We start from the raw sequence: 20,124 nt of genomic DNA, 5'->3' as shown, positions 1-20,124 counted from the left end.
AGAAGATCTTCGGTGCAGGAATTGTTACCCAGTGCTGTGTTTTTTAGTCATCTGTTATAATGGAGTCTTTGTGTGAATAGGGCTCCTTGTCCTTATCAAAATCCAAACAGTAAAATATCTTAAGATGAAAACACCATGGGGATGTTACAAGCATTTTTGTAGAATATTATCAACTTGTGAATTTGCAGGGGGAAAAATGATACGTTAGGTCAATGTATTATATATCTGAAAAATTTTAGTGCCTGTGTAATGTACCGTTAACTCTACTCAAAAAATATTAATTAGGCATGTGTCTTATTAGCACCCCATTTATATTGAAGCACATTTTGTGAAAGGTATGGTTTTGTTCTTTGAGTCACAGTGTAACAATAGAAAGGCTTATGTGGTGAAATGGTGTGTTTCTTACCTAATGGATTGAATTGCTACAAAGTTCAGCGTTAACTCTGAATTTAAAGATGTACGCTGCTTGTTTATTTCTAGAACTTTTGTGGAAACAACCTAAATGGAGTGCTTTGAGAGCTGTGTGCCTACGTACTGCATTTTTTTGATGTTGAAGCAGTATTTACCTGGAATGTATGCCTTTATTAAAAAACAAAATAGAAACGGGGTGGTGGTGGTGGTATGGGGGACAATTTCTTCTGCAAATCACTGAGCTTAATACAACACAAGTTGGACCTGTTATTGCTGTTGGAAGACAATGGGATATATCTTACGTTTTTGATCACGGTCAAGCTATAATATTTTCTTCCATCTTTACCCTGCTCTCGGAAATGCAACACCTCAGATTCCTTTCACGTATTTTGTACACGGATTGTAGAGTTACAGAAATCCACTTTGGAGCCTTTCATAAACAACAGTAATTACGTTTCTCAAGGAAATTTTTTTTCTGGATTACTAATTTTTTATACCTGTTTTACACAATGTGAATTACTTATTACTTATCAAATTGTCATCTCTTGCCTCTTTGCATGTGTTTACAACAGAGCCTGATAGATTCAGGAAGGGCTTGGGAATTGCCTAGAATGTGTTCACTAAATCACACTAAGATATTGGGATTTATTATGTTAACTTTTAGGTAGTCTAAGCTGTTTTGGTGGAATACTCTTTTCTTTAGATGAGTTTAAACTGGGAAAGCAAAACAAGAGCTGTAACTCAGCCTTATAATTTTTACAGGTCACACCTGAATAGGAGCCCCTGTTTTGTCCAGGATTTACAGAACAAAGGGGTATCTAAATCACTCTATTTGAGAGCAAGTCTGGCATAGATTATCAGCTTTAGTTGTGAGTTTCCTTACTTTTTTCCCTCAAAATAAGCACTGCAGGTTTCATTATATAAACATTAGCATTTGAGGAATCTTTTAACTGCAGATACCAAGAGTGGATTACAAGAAACAGGACAGCAGAAAATACAGGATTATGGGGTTAATTATGTTTCAAACCAGCTGAGCTCTAGTTTAATTTTTTCACTCACCTCCATAGTAAAACAAAGAAAGAGAAGATGGAGAGAAAAATAATGTAAAGGCAATGCTTTCCAATTTTGCAGCTGCGTGAATTGGTAAATTGTACATAGGACACTTGTAAATAGGAATAATTAGATGATTTTTCTCTCCGATATGAAGTGATACGGTAATGTTTCATCTGTATCTCACTTGCATATTTTTTCTGTAAAATGTGTCTGCAAATGTGCCTAATAAGCCTGGGCAGCTGTAGAGCTGGCTTCCCATCCCTGTGCTGGGGTGGTGGACAGCAGTGGTACTGCCTCCCACCGAAGGATCTATGGCTATTTGGGTAGAAATGTCAGCAGCTTGGCGGCTGCCAGCTCATGAGGGTTGAGGACAGACACCAGGGTGTCAGTGAGGGAACATGGTGCTGGAGCACAGCAACAGCGAAAGGAAACACGAGGAAGATGCAGTCAGGGAGAGCCTGTGTCTGGATCCTTGCACAGCTTTACCGGGACAGAGAAACTTGGCATTTTTATCAAAACGAAGTTGGTTTAAAACTGGAAAACAAACCTTAACTAACTTTTCAGAGACTAATGTTTAGGTTTATCGTGGTATATGTATTGTATATTTATTTTTTTTTCCACAGAAACCTGCTAATATTTTAGTTATGGGTGAAGGTCCTGAGCGAGGAAGAGTAAAAATTGGTATGTTTATATCTTTGATAAGTCCCAGTGTAGCATTTAAGTTAGAATGTTCTGAAAGTGCAGTTGTACCACCTAAAGTAGTCACTGTAATACTAGTATGTGCCTGGGCACATTGCCCAAATGCTGTTTTCTGAGTGACTGACTTCATGATATTAGCCCCATGCACCAGTTCTGACGATGAAATGCTGTAGCCTCATCAATAAAACGTGGAAAATGTCATTATATTTTGTTTAAGTGGGTGTTTGTGTGGGGTGGGGGATTTTGATGTGGGAATAAAAGATGACAGCTAGCTAGGGGGAAAGGAGGAGAAGGAAAGGGGATTTTAAAATTTCCTCCATTTACCTCTGTAATGCCATGACATTACTTTGCTGCTGCTTATAAAAGTCTAAATAGGGAACTACTCATTGCTACAAAGCTTAAATGTTTTTTAATGGAATCAAAGGTATCATTTAGACTACAAAATATTCTTGAAAGAGTAGGTAGGTCCCTTGGAGATAGACACAAGGGATCTTAAAAGTTGAGAAAACACAGTAATCCACCCAAAATGCTTAGTGAGAACTCCTGCTAAATGTTCAACCTGGGATTTACCAGGGAAGGAAAGACCCAATATTTTCCCACTATTGTAACATTTTGTGGTGGGAGTTAGTGTTTGGAGTGAGAGGATAATTTATAGAACTTCAATTGTTTTAAATTAAATACGTAAATAAAAATTAACAGTAGTCTAACAGTAATAAACTGTAGCAGGCTGTGCATTATCGTGGCAGTGCTGTGACAGCAGGCTGCTAATGCACAGCCTGCTTACATTTGTAATGGTAAGGCAGCCTTGTTTGGAAGGGTTTTCTAAAGCTAGTTCATCTTTTTCACTTCCCTCTGGCTTTCTTTTATGAGATTATTCTTCTGCATTGTTGCTCTGTTCTCTTAGTGTTTTGTTTATCTGAACTATATTGTTAATCACCAGTATAATGATTCAGGGTAGGATTTTCTTGGAGCATTCAGTGCTGCTCTAGTCCTTCCCTTGCCCTTTGAAATACAGGGAGCAGATGGGCTAGGGCTGAATGCTTCTGCAGATCCTACCCTGAAAGTTTTTAATGCCCTTCCAAGCTTTAAGGTTGACAGTAGGGTTTGAAGTCTTCTGCACAGAAAATAGGCACAGCATGGACAGCAGAAGGGAAAATTCCTTCATGTTACCTTATTCTTCATCGAGCAGTTGCTTCCAAAACAGAGAATGTAGGTCATCCTCTGGGCATGTTCACTTCTGACAGTGGTGGTGATAATTGCTGTACACAACTGCTTGCTGTTAATTTCACGTAGACCACCCATTTATTTCTTAGCTTATAACTTTGAGTTAATTTGGGAATAACTTAGAAAACAACTAAATTAAGTCACTCTGTTAATGGACAGGTGAAAGATTCTGTATTGGGCCGCCAGTCCTCTGAGCCATCCATTCCCAGTGGGGGAAGAGGGAGGGGAACCCTGGATTTCTAAGTGTGTTATCAAAATGTAGAATTTTTGTTTCTTATTTTCTAAAGATATTGCCACAGCATTAAAAGAATGCAGAAGTTATACCCATACCAAGGGCTTCCACTTTTCCAGTGTAATTAATTTTTCTAAAAAATACATAACTGGGATTTAACTTAAAATAATTTTATAGGCTTTTTGTGTCATTCTGAGTCATAAATTCACTTTCTGCCAACAATTTTCCTTATTATTTATAGTTATTAGTGACTTAATCAATTTTGAGTAATTGATATTTCAGTGTAGAAAACGGTAAAATGTTTCTCTTTTTAAATGCATTAAAACAATCATAAATAGGAATGCATGTGAAAAATAAAGAATTCTGTAGTCAAGTTAGACCCATATTTACACTACAGTTTTCCCTCATGTAGGTCCTTTTCTCTTGGAATGGCTACTCATCTCATTTCATTTGAGTCTTTCTCAGCACATGAATATCCCTACACCACAGAGTCCCTCTGTCTTGGGGTTTGGGGAGTGATGGGTTGGGAAAGAGACCTGGTGGGAGAAGCTGCGTATTTTAGTCTCTGCCCATTTTTTCCTGTAAGACTTATATTTGGTAGTTCAGACAGCTTTCTAGGCAGTTGTATAATACCAATTCTAAAAACTAGTTTTTAATGATATAGTGCCCACAACCAGAATTTTAAAATTATAGCCTAAATGGTATTCAGTGCTGGTATATTGATACTGGAAATACATCTTGACAGAAAATCAGCAGGGAGGCAGATGCTGTAGGTTTAGTTGCTGGTTTTGTGTGAAGGAAGTCTTGCTACAGCTAACTTCATGAGGAGGGAGCTTTTGTCATGTGCATGTATGTATTATAAATCATTCTAACCTTTGCAGAACCTGCATTTTGTCACTTTAAAAACTGCTGCTTTTTGAAGAACCATCCTATAATAACAGAGTATTTTACCAAGAGGGTATCAGTAAAATGAGTCAGGATTTACCAGTGTCCTAAGAAGTGAGTTGATGCACTTCTTCAGAACAATGGTTAATTCTTCATTCTAAATGGCTTAGTAATGATTTATAATTATATACTTTGTAGATGATGCCATCCAGTAACTTCTACAAAAGCTTTAAGAAAAATCTGCTCACAGAGTTCATATCTGCTACAGTCCGCGTTCGCACTTTATTTAGCAGTGGTGGTAGCGCTAACAAGTAAACTCAATCAGTTTGTTTAAAAAAAAAAAAATCGTAGTTTTCCTCAAATTTTAAAGCATCTCTCTTTGAATTTTGCAGCTGACATGGGCTTTGCCCGATTATTTAATTCACCTCTGAAGCCTTTAGCAGACTTGGATCCAGTAGTTGTAACCTTCTGGTATCGAGCTCCAGAGTTGCTTCTTGGAGCAAGGCATTATACCAAAGCTATTGGTAAGTAAATTGGACGAAAACTGACTACTTTGTTCTTTATGTAATCTGAACCCAAATATTGAAGTATTGATAAATAATTCAAAGGACAGTTGCTGAGTTAAAGGTGCGTTACTTGCTTCTTGAAGAAATATTAATCTTTAACAAGTTGTTTAGTTTACTGCGGCCTCTGGCTATATATAGGAATGAAATATTTCTGGGTTTTGGTTCCAAATGCCCTGTGATACAATCTAAGTTTATATGGCTTTCACACAAGACTTTCATAAGTGCAGTTAAATAAAAATATGGATGTATCTTTAAACTGCTAGTAGAATTCATATTATGATGACTGTGAGGCACAGTGCATTAGTTTTATTGCAGAGGTTATTATCTAGTGTAATAAATACATGAAATAAGGAATGTACAGAATGGAAAATATATTGAGTATGGAAACTAAACTGTAAAACCAAGCTGCATTTTAACCTCTCTGTGACTTTTTCAAAGATGGATGACAGATGGCCAGAGCTGTTGTATGCTGGGGCTGTAGGACAGGGAACAACCCAACAGCAGGCTGGAGGGAGGTTCACCTTTTCTGAGTGTGAACAGCTTTGCTATGGAAGGGAGAGAGACTGTAGAGAAAAGGATTGGGAAGTTTTTCTTTTGCTGGCTGGTTTAAAAGATATGCTAGAGCCTGGCAACCATTTCTTGGGAAATAACTTCCCCTGCAATGCTTCACTTGGTTTGCACAGACATGGAGGTTGTATGTCACCGTACTGTGTCATTTCTGTATTCTTTCCTCAGAACTCAGTCTTTTTTTTTTTTTTTTTTTAGAGCTTGTGTCAGTGTTTTTGTCAGAAATTCTAATCTTTATGCCTCAAATGTATTTTCATTTACTTCTCTGTTAATACTGTGTTTCTTTTATAGATCAAATACATTTCTTTATATGTTCCTTTAAACTGCTTTATTTATTGTATTTGCATGTTCCCTCACTTTATTGGCACTTTCTTCTGCTTGCAGCATGTGAAAACTGCATGGGCAGTCATAGCCTTCAGTACATAATTTTTTCAGTGTAGATAAAAACTGACTGTGTAGAAACACTGACTAATGGGGTTATGCTCGCTGCATCATTTGCTTCTGTCCTTGTTCATGACCTGCTCTTGTTTATTCAAGATTCAGTGTAGCATTACTTTAAGTTAAAAATGGCATTTGTATATACTAGAAAAAATCGATAAAACAACTGGGAAAATGCAGACTATCTGACTTAAAGATTGGGATGCAGCAGTGAAAACATAAAAGCTGTGGAAGCTAGGTTTTGGGTTTTATTTTAACGAATGTTACGAAAAAAAGAGGGCAATGTATGTGAGCATGGAGAAATTTTCTTGTTACTCTCTTTCTGCAAGGTTTTATAAATAGCATTTGGTTTATTCCAATATCGTGGCTTTTCAGCTTATATATTTTGGGTCATTTAATATAAAACTCGGTAATTGATCAATGAAGACACCCTTCTTGGCCAGGCCAGTGTGGCAGTGGAGCTGCTTAGCTTTTCTTTGTGTTTTCTGCATCCACAAATACCCAAGTAGTTTCCTTTGCTGTTTTTCTTAACTAGATTAATTTTTTTACAATGTTAAATGGTAACTACACTTTAAAAAACCCACAAAAACTTGTATGATACTCTCTCAGCTCCCATGTAGTTACTGAATTATGTATTTCCATCCGTAGCTAAAAGAAAAAGTTGCATCTCTTCGATAGAAACTTGACATTTTCAATGGAGGAACCTTATCTCTGATAAGCTAAACCCTAACATTCTGCCTCACCCAGATGCTTTCGGAAAGATTAATTTGATTTTTCTTTTTAATTTCTGTTCTCCTTTTTTAAAGATATTTGGGCCATAGGGTGTATATTTGCAGAGCTGCTAACATCAGAGCCAATATTCCACTGTCGACAAGAAGATATCAAAACTAGTAACCCTTATCACCATGACCAGCTGGACAGAATATTCAATGTAATGGGATTTCCTGCAGGTACATGCTGTATTTTTTTATCACCACTTTTCAAAGAAAGATATCTGTATGGCTTTCTTTGCATATGAAGGTGACAGCTGATCAAAGCAACAGAGCTGTTCAAACACAGTCTTTATTTCATTAGGTATAAATATAGAATCTAATGGTCAAATTATATATTTCCCCTATTATTAATGATAGGATTATCTTTGTGCATGCAGGTATCAGTGTTTTATTAAAAGATTATGTTGAAATGGTAGATGATTAAAAATCAGGAGTATTTCTGCATTTCAACAGTACTGATTATAGATTTAGAAAGCAACTGATAATTACATGACACAAAGCAAAATATATACATTTAGTGAGTATTATGCAATTGTTTAACTTATGCTAAATTAAACATACATATTTTATGCTAAAATAAACATTTGGAAGTAAGGGAGGTATTTAATTTTTTTTTCCCCCGGTAGAAAGCTTGTGGTGTGGAGAAAATTTCTTTATTTCAAACCAGAAAAACAAACTGGCTGCATGAACCAAAACAAATAACATTGTGGATATCATTTGTTGCATTTTCCCCTCAGTGTTGGTTATATCTTGTATTTCTACAGGCTGCCTTGCATCTCCGCAGTTAATGCTTCGTCTTCTAGGGTTTACATGATTGCAGATGTCAGGATAACAGGGGCCTTTTTTTTACTTTTTGGTTATCTTTCTCACTGCTTGTGTTCCCTGCTGTTGTCCATTCACTGTTAATAATGTTTTTCTTTACTGTTCTTCTGGATTTTCCTCTTTCTATCACATGAATTTTGTGGTCTATATGTTTGCGTGGTTCTAGAATTTTGTTATTAAACATGCTGTTATTTTTCCCTTTCACTTTTTTTGTGTATGTACTTCATCATTTCTGTACTGCTCTGTGAGATTCCCAGAAATGTTGCTTTTGCATATCGTGTACTTTTATTTTCTGGAAAATCCCCCTTAGTTTTGCTTCTTTAAGCAGCACTGTTCTTTTCTGCTTTTAGCCTAGAATTTTACCTTTTTGTGCTTTTCTTACTTCTTTTGGGTTTTACACTGATTTTCTATAGCTTACATAAATAGATGATACTCTCATTACTGTTCCCTGATTGATTTAATTAATCCTCTCCAATGGTCTGCATTTGACCTTTGAAGATCCTTCGTTGTTACCAAGAAATATATTTCATTTAATTGCAGCAATTTTTTTGCTTTTTAATTGACACTTGCTATATTTGAAATAGTTTCACATGTCTTTGGGAAAGAGGAGAACATTTTGTTTAACTAAGTAATAATTAAATAATTAATCTCTGATTTATTTGTTCACCCAATACTTTTAATCTCAGTGTTCTTCAGTTGTGATCAGTCTTTGTAAAGATCTGAATTGAACCAAACTGCTTGCCCACAGAGCCTTTTCAGGAGTTAGACTGTAATATGTGTGAGGTTAGGTGCTGGTAGTAAGTTTTTTGTTTAATTTTTAAATCCATTTTGGCCTTGGCTTCAGAGAAGATGAGATGAAATAATCATCAGTTTGAGTGTGCAAATTTTACTTTTTCTTAACTTTTTGTTGGCTAACAGATTTCTTTTCGGTTGAGCCAGCAGGACTTTGCACAAGCACCTCTGGACGTTTTCCTGCAATTAAAAGCTGTCAGAATGAAGAATCCCTTAGAAGGAGACAGTGTTTGCTGGAGTCTTATGTACTCCTGTCCCAAGATACAACTGTGTCTAAATAAGTTAAATAACAGTCTTGAAGGGTTCAGGCACAATGCCCGATGTGTTTTTCATCACTATTGTGTTTGGGGCGTATGGTGATTTTCACTGTAACTGGCATCTGTTTTTTCAAGTTCTTGAGTTAATCAGCACACAGCTGGAACCTCTTAGGTGTTGGTAAGATTTTTTTGTGAAAAGGTGATGAAGGAATCTGAGCTGAAGAATATAAAGAAATAAGTAACTGCAAGGTTAGAGAAGCAGACTGAAAAAACAAAAAAGGGCTATGGAGATACTTGGAAACTCTTTGTTTTACTTGGGGAAAAGGGAAAAACCAAAGTTAATACTGATTTTGCAGATAAAGATTGGGAAGACATAAAAAAGATGCCCGAACATTCAACTTTAATGAAAGATTTCCGGAGAAACACGTAAGTCTGAGTTGAGCTTTCTTAAGAAAACATATCTCTCTCCTACACTAAATTTCTTGTAGCTCAGGTTCTTTTGTACGTAGATGCCAAACAAGGACTATGAAATAGTTATGACTTAGATTGTGAAATGAGAAATGAAGTTGTTTTGTAGTGGTGAACTTGGCCTGTTGAGGTGGTGTGAATTAGAAGGGTAGCCAGAGACAGCCTGTAAATGGTAAGGTAGCAGATGTGAAACAGGTGATCCAGTAAGACCCCACACAGCTTGGAAGCTGGCAAAGCACAGTTCGTCACAGCTGTTCCCAAATCTGTGGTCCTGGAAATGATTTTTCTATAATAGCTGCATAAAAGGGGTCTGGTAACCTTATACCGTTTCCAGCAAACAGAGGGTATAATTTTCAGGGTTGGTGTCTGGGGTAGCTTATGAAGGTTGAAGAAAAAAATACCCTTCAGCTTCGTTGTCACATTGACAGCATCTAATACCTGCACTTAAAATACCACCCTGTTGCTTGATTTCCATGCTGAGGGATTTGGGCCTGTACAGTTACATACATTTCTTGCATCTGCCATGCTATTGTAACCATTTAGAAACCTTATTTTTGAGTTCCTCTTCAAAAAAGTTCATGAATATTCTTGTAGCAACCTGTATGTTGCAGGAGAGTGTTCAAATGGGTTTAGTATTTATCTGCATCTTTACTGTCTTGGGAAATACACAGAATCAAATAATATAGTAGTAAAATTGCCCACAGGCAGTTCAAACCCAACTGATAGTTTACTGTCTGAATGTGGGTTAAAACTGTGCTTTTTGTGTGGATGTGATGTGTTTTTACAAACGTATGAGGGAAACAGATGCCTTATGTAGTGTCTGATTTTTAAGCAATCTCTGGTGTTAGAAGTTGTGGTTTTTCCCTGCTTAGCAGATTTGCAATGGAGACTAAACTGTTTTTATTAATATGTTTTGTGGCTACTAAGAAAGTTTGGCACTATCAATGATTTACATATTAGAAATGTCTCTTTTATTCCTTTTTTTAGGTATACCAATTGCAGCCTTATCAAATATATGGAAAAACATAAAGTTAAACCAGATAGTAAGGCATTCCACTTGGTAAGTTCGTGCATACATAAAAAATCAAACCCCTCCTGTAAGTTACAGTTGTTCAAAGAGTTGAGCTGGAGTCAAGTACGCTGTAACTAAGTTTATTTTATAAATAAAGTTGGGAATAACTGATACTCTGCAATCTGAGAATTGCGAAGTCACTGTATCTTTCCACATTGATAAAATTATTCTGTGTGTCATTCACTGGATTAGCTTCAGTATCCAGTAATTTTAAAAGTTTTCGGTCTTCAAGTCATGTTTAGCTCTCAATTAAATTTGCAGTGTAGTTGCAGCTCTTAGCCATTTTGCTGCTTTGCGTATTTTCAATAGCTTATTTTTTACGTTTTAAAAGTTCCTATATGCCTCATTTTTTTTTACATATTCATTATTAAGCTTTTGGGGAGACCTTATAGCAGTATTTAAAGGGGGCACATGTAGAAGGGCTGGAGGACTTTTTGCAAGGGCAAGCAGTGATAGGACATGGAGTAATAGATTTAAGCTGAAAGAGGGTAGATTTGTATTGCATATTAGGAATAAATTCTTGACTGTGGGGGTAGTGAGGCACTGGAACAGGTTGCACAGAGAAGTTGTGGATGCCCTGTCCCTGGAAGTGTTCAAGACCAGGCTGGATGGGACTTTGAGCAACCTGGAAAGTGCCCCTGCCCACAGCAGAGGGGTTGGAACTAGATGATCTTTTAAGATCTCTTCCAACCCAGACCATTCTATGAGATGATTCTGTGATACAAGCTTGTATCTTAGACTTAAAAATAAAATTAACTTAAGACTTGAACATGTAGTTTGGGATGTTTTAATATGCCTTCCCAGTGCGCTAATATTTTATAGCTTTCTTATGAATACTTTGTAGAACCTTTACAACAATAATTTTCTTTCTAGAATGTATTACTTTTTTTAATGAAGACTCCAGTTAAAATTATGCACTTGCTCAGCCCTGGAAGTGCCTGCTTTGTGTTGTTTCAGAAATTATACTATATTGGGCCTTTTTCTCTGTTTTTTAAAGAACATTCAAGCCACTAAAATAAACTGTGTGTGTATATGTATATATATATGTATTAAATTGGAGAAAAGGGAAGATGGTTAAGAGGCCTGGATGTCTGAGGACCATGTGGCTTTTTTTCAAGCTCTACCTTCTCTGATGATCAGACCCAAGGGTTTTTAAGCAGCTTTCTTTTAGAGTGCATCACTGCAGTTCAGCACTAGAGTTAAATAAAATCACTCTGGTCTGTCATTCCTAATTTGTGAGACCCCAGCTGGAGTGCTGTGTCCAGAGGAGGACCATAAAGATAATCAGAGGGCTGGATCATCTCTCCTGTGAAGACAGTCTAGAGAGTTGGGCTTGTTCAGCCTTGAGAAGGCTCTGGGGAGACATTATAGTACTTTACAGGCACCTGAAGGGGGCCTGCAAGACAGTTGGAGAGGGACTTTTTTTGATAGGACAAGAGGTAATGGCTTTATACTGAAAGGAGGTAGATTTAGATTGGATACTAGGAAGAAATTCTTTACTCAGAGGGTAGTGAGGCAGTAGAACTTGTTGCCCAGAGAAGTTATGGATACCCTATCCATGAAAATGTTAAGGACAGGCTGGATGGGGCTCTGAGCAAACTGTTCTAGTAGGTGTGCCTGCTTATTGCAGGGGGTTGGACTAGATGACCTTGAAAGATCCCTTCCAGCCCAAACTATTGTATGATCAAAGCTTGCTAGTACATTATGGAAAGTTTCTGAATGTTTTCGATACAACATTTGTGACTGGAACTGAGTGTCCTGGGCTTTGCAAGTGAAAATGTGTTCTTTCATAGGAAATGAAGTTACTATTTTAAAAGAAGAGAAGAATGTAGTTATGCCATTTATGGCATAATGTAATTAGGCTTTTGAGTTCAGACACATTTGTATTGTCTTTCAGGAATACAGTAAAGTTTCTGCAAATGGTTTTGGTAATACAGAGCTTTTTATCTTTTATTTTTTACAGCTTCAGAAATTGCTCACTATGGATCCAATAAAGAGAATTACCTCAGAACAGGCTATGCAGGATCCCTATTTCTTGGAAGATCCTCTTCCCACGTCCGAGTAAGTGGTCAGTTTATTAATCTGTCAGTACATTCAGAGATGCTTTGGAACTGTGTGCTTTCTCTCTTCCCTAAATATGTTCGTGAATATTGAGCTAAATACTTACCGTCTAACAACTGAAGAAACCACTTAAATGCCATTTGTGGTTTTTAAAATTAAATAACATTTTTATTAATCTCTTGCTTTATGGAACTTAGATCCTATTAGTTGCAGCACTAATCTTCTTATTCACTGACAGGTTGATTATGCATGCTACAGATCTTGGTAGACAACTGCTAAGTGCCGCAGGTCCACTTCTCTGCTCTAGAATGCCAGATGACATTCTCTAATTAGTTTACGTTTTTCTGTCTTAGCCTTTGTTGTAAATTCAGTGGGTGGGGAAAGTCAACTCTGTGTCTCTGTGCTGTCATCCTTAACAACTTAAAACCAGACACATCTCAATTTTGTTTACGCAGGCAGATTTACAAAAGGGAGAAAATTTATGGACAATGAATGATTTCATTAAAAATTAAGCCCCCTTCCCAAAAGACTAGCCAGAGAGAAGATTATACACCTTTTTAGGAAAACTATTAGTATATCCCATGTGTGATTCTCTACCCTTATTTAGGGAAGAATTTATAAAATATGTATATTTATAAGCGATTAATTAAAAATTAAACTATTTCACTAAAACCTCTACTGGATTATTTATAGTATCTCCTGACCCCTCTCCGTGGTTTAAAGTCATGTGAATGCCTGGCTGTTGCAGAAACTGCTTTTAGGACAGTGTTTGTCTTTTTTCTCAAGTTTAGGTTGGCCTTTTAATGTGAATACACAATGAGTATTGCTAACAGGTGTAGAGAGACTTCATTATAAATACATTCTGCTGATTAAGGGCAGGTAAATATTAGCTTGCACTAGCAGTAGCAAATCCATGTGGACCATGAGATATGAATTGATGGGTGACATTTCTATTTAAACCTTTTTCAAGGTGGTTTTATTAATAGTCAGTGGAGTTTCCAGGATTGTTTTTGTTATTCCTGAGATTGTGAACAGCTGGATTAAAATAGCTCTTTTTGCCTGTGCAGATACCTAACGGGTGGCATACCTTTCCAGCCAGCAGTTAGCAGAAACTGTGAAAAATCTACTGGGACTTTAAGTTAGTGTAAAAGAGTCAACTGAACATTAAAATCAAATGTGAATAGGTTTTTACTAAGTTTAGGCTATGATGATAGTAAGGCAGGGGAAGGGATGGCTCAGGCAATTTGAAACTAGCGTGGGTGAAGTATGAATCTTACAGGTCTAACCCTTCTGTTCTAATACAGTGATAAATAGACTTTTTTGGGGGGCAGTGTTTTTGCAGGTTGTCAAATCCCTTACCCAAAACGGGAATTTTTAACAGAAGAAGAACCAGATGATAAAGGAGACAAAGTAAGTACTAGAAGAACAGCATCATCACGTTTCACTGGCTTTTACACTATTTCCTGATTTCATGTTATTTCATGTACTGCTTTTGAGTTGAAATTTTTCTTTGTGTTTAAACAATTGAGAAGAACCAGCAGCAGCAGCAGGGCAATAACCATACTAATGGAACTGGTCATCCAGGGAACCAAGACAACAGTCACACACAGGGACCCCCACTGAAAAAAGTGAGAGTTGTTCCTCCTACCACTACCTCAGGTGGACTTATTATGACCTCAGACTATCAGGTATTTGTTTTATTCACATATTTTTTATTTGCTTCTCATGTTTACAGCAGTGTTTCTTCAAGCTAAAAAAGTAATTTTGTAAGTGTCACTGTATTAACTGGTATTTTTTGGCTTCTTTCAAGTTTTTTTTTTTCAGATTCATTTAGTTGATGGTTTGTTGATATGCTGATGCTCTTTAGGTTAGCAGTAACGAAATCAGGATCAGATATTACTACAGTTACTAATTTATTACCTTCATATTAGGAAATGCTGGTTGTGGAACAGGAGCCAGTTGCGCTGTGCACCTATAAATGCCATTTCTTACTTGAACAAGCCCATAGTGGTAGGAGGCAAAGGATATTGCAGTAAACAAGCTGTGAAATAAGAATCTGAACAAGAATTTTAGTTGGGCAGATGGATGTGAAAACAGTATTTTGGATGACAAAGACTTGGCATGATGCTGTCATAATCTCTGTTTTGAAGATCAAGGGAGATTCCAGGTTGAGTAAGCCAAATATTACAGATCTGAAGACAGGTGAGATGGTGGCAGTCAAAGAGTGAGGAAGATGAGGAGTGTAGGGGAAAAAACTTGAGGAAAACATGAAAAATGTATTCTAGCCTTCCTACATTTGAGCTCATGGTCAGACATTAGGAATCAGAGCCTGGAGCATAAGAATAGTTTAGTCATTCCAGGGAACGATACCTGAGTTCTTTGGGTTCCTACTGGAGACTGGGGAGAAGAGAGTTAAGGACAGAACCTTTAGTTTAATTGAAGCTAAGAAATTATGAAAGAGGAGCAGGGAAGACTTCATATGATACATGTTGTAGGGTCAGTTGGAGACTGGCAGATTTTTGGAAACCTAGGGAATAGAAGATTTCAAGAGGAGGCATGCTGCTGGAAATGTTAGTCTGCAGGAACTATTATTGTCCATGAAATGCATAGTACAGGAGGCCAGTTGTTAGAGTCTTGGATGAAAACAAAAGAAAAGGAAGTCAGAAATTTTTTTGGTAATGTTTTCAGGTAATTTAGAGATTAATATCTGAATCTGACACCCTGATATTGGAAACCCACTTAGCTGTGTTTATATTCTGTAGCAAAACATAGGGAGAGTTAAAGAACCATGTCAGTAAAACTACGGTCGACTTGCATTTTCAGTTTGATGCTGCTTCTCCATGAACACCATTGGGCTTTAAAATCTTGCATTTCAGAGTTTGTTCCAGAGAGCACCAAATATCCTTAAAGGCTGCCTGGAGGCATTACCTTCATCCTTATCTATATCTGTATACTTCCCAGCATTGGCCAAAACTTGAAAGTACTTAAAAACGTAAAATAAGGTAACTTTCAGGAGCTTTATTGTGAGACTCTTCATATAGTCCCAAAGTGCCTTTGTTCAGTTTATCCCAGAACATGAATAACACATTTTTTTCAAGTTTTCAAGTCACTCTCCTTGAACAATGTACATTTTCAGAGCTGAGACAGTGGTGAGCCTTAACTACAGTGCTGCAGGGTGGGGTGCCTCTAAGTATAAATGGCATCTTTGTTTTAGTTAGATTGTCTGTCTCAGGCTACTTTAAAGGAGTTTCATCCCTTTCAGTTTGACAGGCTGCAGTTGATTGCTGGTTTGGCCTCTTAAGTTGATTCTTTCTACCACTTCTTGAAAACACACACATAACAGAAGGCAAATGCAGCTGTAACTTTCTTAATCCTGCCCTCAGGTGGAGTCACATATCTAAGGAGGTTGATGCAGTGATTGCATGTACTGTGTCAGGGAGCCCCATTTATGTGCCCTATTTACACACCCTTCACCTCATTTTGCTGCTGCTTTGTAGCATTTTTAACAAACCTCAGCTTTGACTTCTGTGAGCCAGAGGTGAGGTTTGCTAGTTGACAAGTCAGAGGGCTCAAATTGCCTCAGCAGGAGTTGACATTAGTTTGTTTTCAGCTCATGTTCAGCAGAACTTTTGTCATCTCAGAGATTCATCTCAGGATTACAGCTGGGGGCAGCCCTTGTTGATCAACTTAATTTCAGAATACTTTTCTTTTGAGATAGTGATAACTGCTGCTTTGCTGTCTCAGTACCTCCTATGGGTAACTTGACTGCTCCTGACAATCTCTTTGCTGTCTCTCTAGGAGTCAAAATACCCGGTTTTCAAAAAAAAACCCCATCATCTTCCCCGTAGCTTTGTAAGAAGGCAGTGGGTAGATTTGTTCTGATTAAGTTATTTGGAAAACATGGTAATCAAAGGGAGGAGACCCAAAGGTGCTAGCACTAGAACAGAAGCAGTTAAGAGTTACCTCTTAATGGTTTCAGGTCTCCCTGAAAAAAGTTCCTCATTTTTTTTGCTTCTGATCCTGCAACTTGAGGAGACTGCAAACAAACATTATTGTACAGCCCTCTGTTTTAATCAAACACCTGTTCCTTTGTTCTTTGTTTAATTTGCTCTTATTCCCCCTATAAAGCTTGTGAAGAAGTATTGCCATCTCCTGGGCAAGGCACACTAAGACAGTTTCTCCATTCACTCAGAAGTTGAATTATTCTCTGCAGGGCGTGTTGACCTTGTATCCTTTTCTGCCATGCATAAAAATAGTAGACACATGGCACACAGACTTCCTTGACTTATTGTTCAAATCTGCAGTGTGACACTCCCAAAGGCAATGTGATTAAACAGGCTGTAGCAACTCCACTGCTCCAAGCTTTTGCTTGTAATAACCCCTCTGGATGCTTAATGGTATTTAGAAGGGATTGGATATTTACTTTTGTTCTTAAACAAAAGCCATTTGTTGCACTGGGTGTTGTGAAAGAATCTGATTTTTCATTGCCTCTGTCTTAAAATAAGATCTCTTTTAGAAGTAAGGACGCAGAGAGTGTTTACAACTGACATGAATGATCAGTTTTTAAGTGGTTAAACTTGTGATAGTTTCCTCCATACAGGAGCCACACTTGGGCAAAATGAACGTTCAGAATTTTTGCTCTCTGAAGTACATCCTGTTTTGTAAGATGGGGAAGGGTGACCCAGAGCTGTGACTCTTCTGTTGATAAGTGACTTAGTCCTTCTCTCAAGGCTGAAGGCAAATGCCTCAAAAGTTCAGTCACTGTGCTAACAGTGAAGTTCAGCAGTGCTGGTTTGTTCCCACTGGCATTAACTGCTGGTCCAGCCATTTCTTCCCCTTTTCTCTAGAGGTTTATAGTGTTAGCTCAGTCCTACGATCATGTGTTAACAACTAGTTTGCCTTTTTTATTTCTGCCATCATCGCAACATCCTGGGCCTAGTTTCCTTTCTAAATGTGGAAAGGCAGGAAAAAATGGGGTTGTTTATTTTATGTTGTGACTTATCTGTAAAGCTGTTTTAATATTTTACTTTCTCGGGATGTTGGTTCACCACAATTTTGCTTATTCAGGTCTCAGTAGCAATATCCTAGTCCTGGAATTGTCACTTAGATAAGTTTTCAGACCTTTATCAGAAGCAGCTTTTTCTAAAAAACCTAATATGTTGTGTGATATCAAGAGTTCAGAAGCTATACAGCAGTTTCTACAATGCTGCAAAGTTTCTATGTGTGCAAACCTTAACATGAATGTAAAACAGCACAGTAATGTACTGAAATTGTGTTAATTTAATTAAATATTAAATGCTCCAAAGTGGTCAGATGCTTAGATTGCAAATCTCATATGCAGTCCTTCTTTTCTTTATAACACATGATCAGTAAGTAATAACTTTTAGGTTAAAATTGAAGTAGGTAATTTCTGGTTTGCTCAGAGTTTCTTGCAATGAATGTTCCACTCAGTAAATAATTGTAGAAATGCTGGTTGAAAGTGGCCTCCGGATACCATCTAGCCCAGTCTCTTGCATGGAGCGGGACTGTTGCTAATGCTAACTAACTCAGGTCAGCTGTGGCTTTACTTAAATGAGTCTTAAAAAACTTATGTATAGAGACCTCCCAGACTCTCTGGACAAGTTCTTCCAGTGTCCCTTAGTAGTCCCTCCTCCAATGTCCTACCTGAACCTCCCAAGCCGCAATCTATTGCTGTTTTCCCCTGAAATATCTATTTCAGAGGAACACATTGTTGTCTTTAAACTCTCCTTCAAGTATTTTAAGGCTGCTGCTAGATGACACCTTAGCCCAGTCACAGCACTCTCAACCTTTACTCTTGGGTTACACAAAAGGGTGGCAAATATATTCTTTATATGTGAAAATCTCCAGAATAAGGCAGAGTGGCTCATCAGCAGTAAGATGCCTCATCTGGATCTCCACCCCAACCTACCTTCTTGTTAATGAAAGGGAGCAAGTGGAGAAGAGTATTGCTGTGAGTGGTAGTAGCCTTGTGTAATGTGCAGGTGCAGTGTAGCCATCCAGAGGGTTGGGTGGAGGTTTGACTATGATGGGTGAAGATTCACAGGAGGTAATTAGGATGGATAACTGACGGGTGGCAACTGTCACTTTCTAATATGATGTATTCCTGGTGTTCATTACCTGCTGTAATCAGAGTAAGTGAAAAGAAGCCTGGAAGTGCATCTGCTTTGAGACTGTGTGTGCCTGGTACCTCTTGAAGAATAGACCAGTAGGTGAAACTGTGTTGTGATGTCCCTGTTACTAAGGATTGCATGTCCTCTGCTTCTGCCCCTCTGCAGCGTTCCAACCCCCATGCTGCCTACCCCAACCCCGGACCAAGCACATCACAGCCACAGAGCAGCATGGGATATTCAGCTACCTCCCAGCAGCCGCCACAGTACTCGCATCAGACTCACCGGTACTGAGCTGCACCCCGACGACGTCAATGCACTGTTGCTAATGCTGCAGGACCGGCCGCGCAGCTGTGCCTGCCTGGAACCCGGCTTGGGCCACGAGAATGTACTGTACAACCACACCTCCAACCTGTCTGACCACCACGATCCACCCCCCTGCCACAGAGCGGAGTAGTGGCTCCCAAATTGTACCTGGTTTTGGGGTTAGACTTGAAAAGAAAGTGCTAGCACAGTTTGTGTTGTGGATATGCTACTTCTGTAGTTTACTTGACATGGTTCAGACTGACCGATGCATTTTTTTCAGTGACAGTCTGTAGCAGTTGAAACTGTGAAATGTGCTAGGGGCAAGCATTTTTGTTGTCGTATGTGGTGAATTCTCTTGATGTAACAACTTTATCTGACAAATAGTACGCAACATCTTTGAACTGGTACTTGAAGCATACAGTATATGTTACCATGGCAAAAAAGCAAACTAACTGTAACTCTCAGACAGTTTTGATAGACGTTTATTTTTAGTGACTTTTGTGGGTTGGTTCATTTTCCACCTAGATCAGTGTTTTATGACCGACGCAATTGCTACGATGAGATTTTTTTAAGAACATGAAAGTGTTTGCATTTTTTCCCAGCAATTACAAACGTCCCAAAGATTAATTTCCAACATAAGGTTTTGTTTTTGTTTTAAAATCTATGACTTGACTGGTATTAAAGCTGCTATTTGATAGTAAAATAAGTATGTTGTCATTGATATAAACATGTTTGGTTCAGCAAACAAACTAAAATGATTGTCATAGACAGTGTTTTATTTTTTTTTCCTGTTGGTGTTAATGATTTGTGAGCATGCTTTGGGATTAAAAAAGCATGAGTGATATTTCCTAAAACGGTGTGGCATCCATTCAGATATTTTGTCATGATTTTTGAGAACCAGCTTGGTGTAGTGGATTTTAAATTTTGTTTGGTTAATTATTTTTTTAAACGTTCGCACGTTGTTTAGGGGTGCCATTCCTACTGCAGAGGAACAAGCTGTTAGGAGAGCCTTAGAATTTATGAGGAAAAACTTACATACAATGTACTGTATCAAACTATTTTACATGAATGACACAAGTATTCTGAGTACAAAAAAAAAATCAAACATTGTTAAAACAAGGTGTTATGTAATAAATTTATTTTTCATAAATCTGCATATGCCCTTTGCATGTATTCCTTTTTATCAGCAACAACACCCCACTCCCCCATCCATACATCTATATCAGGTTGTGTCCTGAGAAATACCATCCAACAGGAATTTTTCTTGCAGGGCAGGCTTCTGTTAACTGCTGAGAAGGACAATTTTTCTTTTAAATAGCAGAAAAAAAGTGTCATTACTCTTGTTCTGTACATGTAGCTGATCAGCTGGA

The 20,124-nt window shown here is 37.8% G+C and overlaps 1 protein-coding gene across 5 annotated transcripts in view; it reads left to right on the top strand.

The window, feature by feature from the left end:
* The window catches only part of CDK8 (cyclin dependent kinase 8), a 72,418-nt gene extending 52,508 nt beyond the window's left edge, over positions 1 to 19,910 (top strand). For 3 of the 5 annotated variants that reach the window (XM_027652053.1, XM_027652034.1, XM_027652061.1), the window contains 9 exons: positions 2,088 to 2,145; positions 4,897 to 5,028; positions 6,882 to 7,025; positions 9,076 to 9,145; positions 10,175 to 10,247; positions 12,223 to 12,320; positions 13,652 to 13,730; positions 13,850 to 14,008; positions 18,617 to 19,910. In XM_027652053.1, the coding sequence (XP_027507854.1) occupies positions 2,088 to 2,145; positions 4,897 to 5,028; positions 6,882 to 7,025; positions 9,076 to 9,145; positions 10,175 to 10,247; positions 12,223 to 12,320; positions 13,652 to 13,730; positions 13,850 to 14,008; positions 18,617 to 18,742 (939 nt within the window). In that variant the 3' untranslated portion in view covers positions 18,743 to 19,910. The remainder of the gene's footprint in view (positions 1 to 2,087; positions 2,146 to 4,896; positions 5,029 to 6,881; positions 7,026 to 9,075; positions 9,146 to 10,174; positions 10,248 to 12,222; positions 12,321 to 13,651; positions 13,731 to 13,849; positions 14,009 to 18,616) is intronic. The other 2 variants (XM_027652043.1, XM_027652068.1) reach the window with 2 other exon arrangements.
* Positions 19,911 to 20,124: the final 214 nt, after the last annotated feature.

Source organism: Corapipo altera, unplaced genomic scaffold, assembly GCF_003945725.1.
Source record: "Corapipo altera isolate COAL_440 unplaced genomic scaffold, ASM394572v1 0, whole genome shotgun sequence".
NCBI classification, from domain to species: domain Eukaryota; kingdom Metazoa; phylum Chordata; class Aves; order Passeriformes; family Pipridae; genus Corapipo; species Corapipo altera.
Note: the sequence above shows the minus strand (reverse complement) of the source record. Positions and strands in the feature narration are given on the sequence as shown.